We start from the raw sequence: 10,514 nt of genomic DNA, 5'->3' as shown, positions 1-10,514 counted from the left end.
CAAACACAGAGCAAGACAGCCCTACAAGCAAAAACCCCACTCATGCAGACTGTAAAAAGAAAACCTCCACCTAGACTCAGCTGCAAAAACAGCAGGGCTAGACAAAAGAAGGTATAACAGCAGTGAAAGAAAAATAGTCAAGCTAAGCACCACAACAAAGTGCTGACCTAAAACCAGCAAAACCAACAAACCAGACCAGCAACTGCACCAAAAATCAGCAACAGCAGAACAGCAGCCAGAAACAACAACAGAAACCAGCAACAGAAGCAGACTTCAGCAACAGCAAAGCTAACTTGCAGCAATTGCATCCAGCAGAACAGCAGCCAACAACAGCAGCTGAAACTAGCAACAACAGCAGAATACAGCAACAGCAACAAAGACAACACAGGTTCAACAACAGAACCAGAACCAGCTAACTTGCTGACCAGAACAGCAACAGAGCAACAACAACACAACAGAACAGCAGCCAGCAACAGCAACAGAACTCAGCAACAGCAGCTGCTGACCAGAACAACAACAACACAACAGAGCAGTCAACAACATCAACATAACTCAGCAACAGCAGCTGATTTCAGCAACAGTGTTGGTTTGAACTTGTTTTTACTTGATTTCTCCTTCCTTTTTCTTGGATTTTGTTGGTTATTTCATATCATCTTAGCTTAATTTTCCTTCCCTGGTGCTGAAATTCCATAGTTAGGTTGCTGATCGAAATCCCATAGAACTGGACCCAACTGAATGAACCATTGAATGCCCAAGGCAAGGTCACTACCACTTAAGGGTAAGAGGAATACGCCAGCTGTAAAATCTGCACCCTGCTTTTTCCAAGTGAACCCTTTAATGATCTGACTACACTGTATCTGATTCCCATCAGCCACCTTTACCCAAAGTGGAGGGATAGATTCAACCTTGCAATCAAGCTTTAAAGCCTTGTCAAGGTCTATGAAATTGTGAGTGCTGCCACTGTCAAGCAGGAGTTGCAGCTTTTTCTTGCCATGGTGGCCAACAATTCTCATAGTTTGAAATGTGGCCATACCATCCATGGCTTGCATAGAGATATGAGCACACTCAAGCTCTTCCACCTCCTGTTTTCTTTCTCAGTTTCTTCATCATCTAGCTCCTCTACCTCAATATGGAATAACTGAGGTCTTTTCCCTTTACATTTGTGTCTTGCTTCATACTTTTTATCACACCAAAAACATTGGTTTTCAGCTCTCTTTTCACTGATCTCAGTAGGTGTTAGGGTTCTTCTATTTGTGTTAAGGTAGGTTGCTGGGCTAGTGTTTGTGGTTTTGTTTGTATTAGGGTAGGTTGTTGGGTTAGTGTTTGTGGGTTTTTAATATCTGCAGAGGTTTAGGTGTAAAAGGTGGGTTAGTAAACCTGGACCCCAGGGGGTTAGGTAAGAGTGGGGGCTGTTTTGGGGTAGGTTTGGGTTTCCTAGCTTCACTAGCAGCTTCTTGCAGCTTGGCTAAGCAAAGTGCCTGCTGAAGAGTGGTAGGTGTGAACATCCTTACTGCTAATTGTATATCTTCCTTCAACCCAGCAAGGTAATAACCGAGTAGATATGGATAAGACAAATCCAATCTACTGGCCAGGGCATCAAAAGCATCATGGTATTCCTATACACTACCAGATTTCTTTAAGGATTTAAGGCCTGCCATAGGGTCATCATACATGTCTCCGAATCTTGCAGTGATGTCCTTAACATAGACATCCTAGCAGGGTAAGTCATGATTTTTTCTCAAACTATAGGTTTGATGCCACAATAAAGCCTTATCTTCAAGATGTATTGTAGGTAGCTTCACCCTATCAGGATCCTTTACCTTGTCCAAGTCAAAGAACTGGTTGCACTTAAAGATCCAAGATTTTAGATCGGTGCCATTAAACTTAGGGAACTCTACCTTAGTGAGTCTAGCAGAGTAATAGGATTGCTTAGAGGGAGGTTCAGATTCTTGACTATGCATTAACGCAGACTCTAGGCCAGTCTTATTATTATTATTATCAGAGACTAATTTAGTTATTTGCACAGATAGCTCTATCAACAAATCATTTCAACTCAGATACAGATTTGCAGTTTTTATCAATATTTAAGCTGTTGCTTTTGCAAGCGTTTTCTAGTTTCTTACCCTGATCCAATAGTAAGGCCTTTAGAGAATTTCTCCATCTTCTTCAGCTCAGTGTTTCCCAGCTGAGAAGAATTTGATGAGGATCTTGTCATAGGCATGATAATTAATAGGCCGAGGAAGGATCTGCTCTGATACCAGTGATATCAATATGATAAATTACCAAGTCAGATTCCAGAGAGGAATGGAGACTGGTTATGATCAATTCTAGAAAACCAGCCAAATAGAAAAGAAGGGCAATTTTTTTGGACTTAATCACAAAGCAATGTAAATAATGAGAGAAATAGAGAGAGAACAAAGACAAATAGAGAAGGGATTTTTTCATTAATCATAAGCACAAGCTGCCATTACACACTATTGGCTTTAAATAGCCTTGATTACCTAATACAAAGACTTGGACTAAGATTAGGACAAAAATAAGAAAAGGAGAAATACAAATAATAGCCTTCTAATTTGCAGCAGCTGTCACATTCTCTTCTCCAATACTATTATTCCCTTTCTTAGCTGTGTCTTCTGGAAGGCTTGAATTCTTTACCATACCTTTCTCTAACTCAGCACCCTCTTCTTTCTTCTGTTCTGACTCGGCACTCCCAGTCATCTTACTCATTCCCTTGTTAACTCCTGGTGTCATGATATCAATTGCATCAGCTATGATCCGATGAAAGCCTGATAGCCGCACTAGTAGAAAAATAGCAATAGGCACCCCCCATATGGCACCGGTTTAGGCAAAACCGGTGGCCAAAACCGGTCTAGAAATGGGCGGGATTTTACAAAAATAGAAAAGGCACCGGTTTGGCCTGAACCGGTGCCAAAAATTAAAAAGGCAACAGTTTGAACCGGTGCCATTTGAACCCGTGCCAAATTAAAAAAAAAAAAAACGCGGCTTTCCTTTCTTCTTCCGTCCTCTCTTTCTCTTTCATTCCCTTCATTCGTTCTATCCCTTAGCTTCACTCGAGCGAACTGAAGTGCCTCCCACTTTTCCCTCCACCACAGCCGCCACCTTCACCGGCCACCAGAGGTGTCGAAAACCAACGCCTCTCTCTGAAATTCCTCCTCTGCCCTTCTGTTTTCCCTTTCTTTCTCTTTCAATCCCTTGCATTGTTCGAAACTCAACACCCATTGCTGTTTGTTCCACCACCGCGCACCGCCTCCACCACTCCACCGCAGCGCTGCCTCCACCATTGCGCACCACTGCTGCTTCCTCCACTACTAGGGTCGTCCTCAATCTCTTCTCCCCTTAGCTTCTTCCACCTCCTACTAGTTTATTAGGGTAAGTTTTTATTTTTTTGTTAAAAAATTGAACAATTATTTTGAAATATGTAATTATATTATTTTCAATAGCATTTTGAACAATTATTGTTAAGCAAATTAAAGTCAAGGAATGTATATAATTTTACCCTAATTTTTTTAATTTTTGAATTGGTTGTTTATTTAGAAATTTTGAATACATATTGGAGGTTAGAGTAATTTTGTTATACATTGTTCCTTAGTTGAAAATTTTGTATGTTTTAATGGGTTATTTTAAGGTTGATTTAATGAGTACTTTTGAATATAGCAGAGATTAGTAAAAATGTTACTTAATTAGTTGAATTTTGCTATGTTGTTATGTGTAATTTTAGGTTGTTTTAATGGGTAATTGTGAATATATTAGAGAATTAGTGACCTTGTTAAGAATTAGTTGTGACTAAATTAGAAAATTGTTAATAAATTAGAGAATTGTGATTACATTAGAGAATTGTGAATAATTTAGAGAATTGTGATTAAATTAGAGAATTGTGATATTGCCACTTAATTAGTTGTGAATAAATTAGAGAATCGTAAATACATTAGAGAATTGTGAATATATTAGAGAATTAGTGACTTTGCTAATTTTTGTTTTTTTAATTGATTTGTGAATTGAAGCACGAGTTTAATTAGCTTGAGGAATACATATTGAGCTCAAGTGGGTAGTTGCTATATTGGTATGAGTTATAAACTTTACTTAGCTATATTTCTTTCTATTTATCCATTTAATAAAAGTTTATTCATGAAATTGCAACTTGTGTATTGTTTAATTGCAAATAAATACAACAATATATAGAATACTTGCATCATCATATGCCTAGATACCCGTTCAAGGCTTTCTCATTAGGATAAAGTCTAGAATAGTCCCCGGTTGGGACTGTTCTTGAATGTGTACTCTCACTTAGGTGGTGAATGTATGTTTTCTTTTCGATTTTAAGGAACATCTTGGCTTACCATTTCCTCACTATGTTCTCTGGGTACATATGTGGGTAATTAATTATCTACATCGTGTACTTGGAGAACTAGGGGAAATGCTGCCAGATTTTCCTTAAAATTGGAAAGTTGACATACATTCACTAGTGAGAGTAGACATTCAAGGATGGGTTAGGTTGGAGTGATAAGGACCCTTTGGAAACATGCATTTTTTCACTATATGAATGGTATATTCACATTTTGTACTTGAATTTTATTTACATAAAATATGTAGAACTTACACATTATAAATTGTATGTTGCTATATATGTTTAGAGACAATTTACTAAATGGACAAGGATCATGGTTGGATGTATGGTAGACGCGATACATTGGAATTTTGGAATGGGGTTCAAGAGTTTTGCGAGAGGGCTTTAGCTTATCAACGCAAACTGGGTGGCAAAGGCCTTTATTGTCCTTGTGTTGATTGTAATAATGTGAATGTGGTCGATAGTGTTGAAATCATTAGAGATAATGTATTATGTCGTGGGTTTAGGCAATTATACCATGTGTGGAATTGGCACGGAGAAAGTGGAGAGTACAGTGGGGATCTTGATCGGAATGATGTGCGTGTTAGAAGCAATGAGATTCATGTGGACGAGGAATACGAGAATGATGACTATATTGTTGATAATGGTGAGGATGGAGCCGATGATGATCATGCGGATGAGGTCGAGGATGAACAAGTGGATGAGATGTTGCATGGTGTTGAAGGTGAAGTGTTTGAGTTATTATCGGAGGCTCCCAAAAAGCCTTTGTATCCCAGGTGCAAAAAGTACTCCAAACTATCGGCCATGTTAACACTTTTCAACATTAAGTCGAAGCATGGCTGGACGGACATCAGTTTTACTTCTTTGTTGACCGCATTAAGTGATATGTTTCCTGATGGGAATGAAATTCCTAAGTCTTACTATTACGCAAAGAAGCTCATGTGTCCCTTTGGTTTGGAGTATAAGAAGATACATGCATGTCCTAATGACTGTATTCTGTATCAAAATGCGTATGAACAACTGCAGGAGTGTCCACGATGCAAGCGGTCGCGGTACAAGCGCATGAGTTGCAATCCCGGCACGGAGGGACCTCCTGCTAAGGTGTTGTGGTATCTTCCCATTATTCCAAGTTTTAAGAGTCTGTTCTCAATACCAAAAGACGTTAAGAACTTGAGGTGGCATGCAGAGGGAAGAAAGAAAAACAGAATGCTGAAGCATCCAGCTGACTCTCCACAGTGGAAGAACATTGATTTGAAGTTTGAGGAATTTGGTAATGAAGTCAGAAATTTAAGGCTTGGGTTGTGCACGGACGGGATGAATCCATTTGGCACTCTTAGTACCCAACACAGCACATGGCCGGTACTTTTAGTGATTTATAATTTGCCTCCTTGGCTGTGCATGAAACTTAAGTATGTAATGCTTTCATTGCTAATAACTGGTCCTAAGCAACCTGGAAATGACATAGATGTTTACCTTGCGCCGCTTATTGACGACTTGAGAAAGATGTGGGACGAAGGGGTTTCCGTTTTCGATGCTCATCAGAACGAGATGTTCATATTGCGTGCAGCCCTTATGTGGACCGTGAATGACTTCCCTGCATATGGCAACTTGTGTGGGTACAAAGTCAAAGGGAAAAAAGCATGCCCCATATGTATTGATGACACATCAAGCGTATACCTGACTCATTCTCACAAAGATGTCTACCTACGGACTCGAAGGTCCCTTAGGCGTGATCACCCGTACCGTAGGCAGAAAAAAGCATTCGATGGAACCGTGGAAGAGGATACTGCGCCTAGACCATTGACTGGTGCTGAGATTAGCGCTCGGGTGAAAGGGATACGAACGATGTTTGGAAAATCAGAAAAAACTATGGTCTCAACTGCTCTGTTTAAGAAAGAATTAATCTTTTGGAAGCTTCCGTACTGGGGAGAACATGAAGTTAGGCACTGTCTTGATGTAATGCATATAGAGAAGAATGTATGTGATGTTATTTTGGGGACACTTATGAATATCCCAGGCAAAACAAAGGATGGAAAGGGTGCACGGTTAGATTTGTAAGAGATCGGGATTCGTCCAAAATTGTGGCCTCAAGAAAAGGTTAGAAAGGGGAAGGAGCCGAGAATAGAAGATGAAAATGTTTCGAAAAAAGGGAAGGAGAAGAGCAAGGGAAAAGGAAAGGCCAAAGATTCGTCAAAGAAGAAAGTTAAGGGTAAAGGGAAGGATGAAAAGAATTATTTACCCCCGGCTTGCTATACATTGTCAAGGGTAGAGAAACGTATGTTTTGTGCATGTCTGTACGGCATTAAGGTTCCATCAAGGTACTCATCTAACATGAAAAGATTTGTAACCTTAAATGGAGAATTGAAGCTGACAAGTATGAAATCCCATGATTGTCACATTATGATGCAAGTATTCCTACCGATTTTAATTCGTGGTATTCTACCGAAACACGTGAGGGAAGCGATTACAAGCCTTTGTTCGTTTTTCAATACAATTTGTAGCAAAGTTCTTGATCCTTGTACACTAGATGCTTTGCAAGCAGATGTGGTTGTGACTTTGTGCAAATTTGAGATGTATTTCCCACCCTCATTTTTTGACATAATGGTTCATGTGGTTCTTCATTTGGTGCGTGAGATTAAGTTGTGCGGTCCAGTGTTCATGAGGTGGTGCTACCCTTTTGAAAGATACATGGGTACATTACAAGATAAAGTACGGAACCGGGCTCACCCAGAAGGAAGTATGATGCAAGGGACCGCAGGTGAGGAGATAGGTAACTTTGTGGCGGACTACATAGCCCTTGCTCAACCTATTTGTCTTCCTACTTCCCGACATGAAGGTAGACTTGATGGTCATGGCACAATTGGGTCAAAACGAATGTCACCAGACCGAGATCAGTTCTTACAAGCACACCTTTATGTGTTGCACCATGTTTCAGATGTGCACCCATATTTAGACGAGCACATGTCTAGTTTGCGTGAAGAATTTCAATCCAAAGGTGAAAGGGAACTTATGCAGTTGCATAATAAGAGGTTTGTTAATTGGTTTTGTGATCGAGTAATGAGTGGATTGAATGATACTAATGTGACCGATATAGTACGGTGGCTTCCGTACGGTCCTAGGGATGATGTCCGTTCATTTGAGGGATATGACATCAATGGGTACACTTTTTGGACCGAGGGTCGTGATTTGAAATCTTCCTCCACCCAAAATAGTGGTGTAACTCTTGTGGCATCGTAAAGGGAGTTTGCAAGTTCTAAGGATAAATTACCTGTCGATGCAGAGTTGTCATACTATGGTCGAATTCAAGAAATATAGGAGCTTGATTATTGTGACTTCACGGTTGCTCTTTTCAAGTGTAAGTGGGTTGATAATATCAGGCATAACGTCAAATATGAGGACTTTACTCTTGTAGATCTTGGCCACTTGAATGATAGTGTGGAACCATTTATCCTTGCATCTCAAGCTAAGCAAGTGTTATACGTAACTGACCCAATGGATTCAAAATGGTCTATAGTGCTAGCTGGCAAAAGAAATATCCTAGGCATTGGAGATGTTGAGGATGAGGAAGAATATGATGCGTTTGATGATTCAGCACCTTTCACTGTTCCTAGACCTATTGTACTAAATGACATAGACAACGAAGCAGGTTATATGCGATCATACCACAACGAAGGAATTTCAGATTGAGGTAGTTTGATTAAAAGTTAGTAATGGTTTCATTGCAAATATAGTTTAGTTATCATGTATATAGGAGCATAAGTAGGCGAAAATGACATATTTGTAGTTTGAAATTGCCTAAGTGTACTCATTATCATGCATATACAAGGTTATAGGACCATAAGTAGGTGAAAATGGCTTAAATAGCTTCTACTTAGCCCAATTATTTTGTTTTGTGTATGAACTAACATTTATTCATTCTAACAACCTATATTCAATATATTTAACATGTTTGTAGTTTGAAATTGCCTAAGTGTACTCATTATCATGCATATACAAGGTTATAGGACCATAAGTAGGTGAAAATGGTTTAAATAGCTTCTACTTAACCCAACTCCTTTGTTTTGTGTATGAACTAACATTTATTCATTCTAAAAACCTATATTCATTATATTTAACATGTTTGTAGTTTGAAATTGCCATTTTGTACTCATTATCATGCATATACAAGGTTATAGGACCATAATAAGTAGGTGAAAATGACTTAAATAGCTTCTACTTAACCCAACTCCTTTGTTTTGCGTATGAATTATCATGCATATACTTTACTATACACTAATATTGTTTTATGATTGCTTTGACAGGTGCTTATATCTCATGGCGGACAATCATGATCCTCATTGTGTAGAGGACATTGACGATGATGAGTATGAGGATGAGTACGAGGATGAGGACGAGGACGATGATGATGAGCCTTATGATGTGAATAAGGAGGATGACTTGGGTGAGCCAGAGGATCAGGCTCAAGATGAGTTCGAGCGTAGGCTTGACGATTTTGAAATTTCAGCTGAACGTGCAGCGCTTATTGAAAATACAACACGTGAGATCGTTGGTGAGAACCTGACTCCTGTAAGTCATGGCCAAGGACAAGATCAAAACAACACAGGTGGTGGAGGGGGGGAAAAGGCACCGGCTCAAAGAAAAAGAAGGGGTCCGACGAGAAGCTTTAAGAAACCGGACGGTCCCATGGTCTTGGAGTATGACAACAACGGCCAACCCAGGCCCAAATGGCGTCGACAATATGCTAATCAAGTTGGCATATGTGCGCGGAAAATCTCCATTACACTTGTAATGCGGCAAGTACCTCCGGGTTTGATTCAAACATTTTGGGATGATACAAGGGTAAGTGTGTTTTTGGCACATTTAGACAATTTAAGATACCTTAACCTTATGGTTGTTTCTAAATAGAAACTATTAATCGGTTTTAATTTGTTCTTGCAGAGGCTGTTTTCTATTCCTAATGATCCCGAGAAGAGAAGGGTGTTTGAATCTTTATTAGCGGAAAGATTTAGAGGCTTTAAGACCAAGTTGACTAATGGGTGGATCTACAAGAATAAGAAGAACTCAAAGAAGAAGAATGCTGATGAGAATTACCTTCTCCCGTGGCAAATATGGCCGACCGTGTCAAAAAATTATTGGGAAGAGTTCGTTAGAATGAAGACTCAAAAGAAAGCCATTGTAAGTTTGTGTAAATCTGATCTCAATTGAATAATAGCTTGACTCTTTTTGTAGCAATGATACTAACATTTTTAGTTTTGTAGGAACTTCGAGAGCAAAATAAAAATAATGCAGAAAAGAAGGAATACGTCCATCGTATGGGTCCTAAGACTTTTGGTGAAAAGAGACCTGAGTGGGTCGATTCGGGTTTATACCCTAAATTGCTTCTAGTGGCATCGAAGGAACCCTCTAGTTCCACGATCACTACATTGGTGATTCGTGCCGGTGATTTCTTTTGTTCTCTCCATACGTTTGATAAGGAAACCGGAAAATGGGTCATCAAGGGTCCGGAAGCCAAAAAACTGGCAGATAAGCTTGTAAGTTACCTATGAATTGTTGAATTTAAGTCCTTTTTGCATTTAAATCACTGTACAAACCATTAACTGTTTTACTGACCTCATTTTTCCTTATGCTATAGCTTGAGCACACTCAAGAGCTGGTGGAGGGAAAATTTGAACCAAGTGTGGAGAATGACCCTTTCACCATGGCTTTGGGAAGGTCATACCATCCAGGACGAGTAGTAGGTTTGGGAGGGTCATTGCTTGGATGGCAAAAGGTGATGGGTCCTGAATACACAAAATCGGGTAGATCTCGAGCCAGTGTTAACTCAACGGGGGAGTTGGATGCCAAGGTGGCATCTATTAAGGAACAAGTACGCAACGAGTTAGTTGATGAATTGAATGCTTGGGCGAAGCTGATGAACTTACTGACTTTGCCGTTCCTCACGAGTACCCCTGTCAACTCATGTTCTGAACCAAAAGGACAAGGAGAAGGTGATAGACATGGAGGAGATGAGATACGTGGTGAAGATGTGCCACCTGAAGTAAAATCAATTAGGTTATTAAAAATTTTAAAATACTGAGTTAATTGAGATTTGAGGTGCAATGATTGATGTACTGTTGCAGGTTCCTACTCCTACACATGCGGACTCGAG

The 10,514-nt window shown here is 39.7% G+C and overlaps 1 protein-coding gene across 1 annotated transcript; it reads left to right on the top strand.

The window, feature by feature from the left end:
• Positions 1 to 9,134: 9,134 nt before the first annotated feature.
• On the top strand, positions 9,135 to 9,816 carry LOC110681659. Its single transcript, XM_021857805.1, has 2 exons — positions 9,135 to 9,205; positions 9,305 to 9,816. Exons 1-2 carry the CDS (start codon positions 9,155 to 9,157, stop codon positions 9,569 to 9,571), a joined length of 318 nt encoding a protein of 105 aa, XP_021713497.1. The 5' UTR covers positions 9,135 to 9,154; the 3' UTR covers positions 9,572 to 9,816.
• Positions 9,817 to 10,514: the final 698 nt, after the last annotated feature.

Source organism: Chenopodium quinoa, unplaced genomic scaffold (genome assembly GCF_001683475.1).
Source record: "Chenopodium quinoa cultivar QQ74 unplaced genomic scaffold, ASM168347v1, whole genome shotgun sequence".
Classification (NCBI taxonomy): domain Eukaryota; kingdom Viridiplantae; phylum Streptophyta; class Magnoliopsida; order Caryophyllales; family Amaranthaceae; genus Chenopodium; species Chenopodium quinoa.
The sequence above is the reverse complement of the archived record's forward strand: the minus strand, read 5'-3'. Positions and strand labels throughout refer to the sequence as shown.

Coding starts and splice junctions, on each gene's coding strand:
- LOC110681659 (XM_021857805.1), top strand. CDS start 9,155: ATGCGGCAAGTACCTCCGGGTTTGATTCAAACATTTTGGGATGATACA. Junction 9,206..9,304: donor CATTTTGGGATGATACAAGG/GTAAGTGTGTTT, acceptor TTGTTCTTGCAG/AGGCTGTTTTCTATTCCTAA.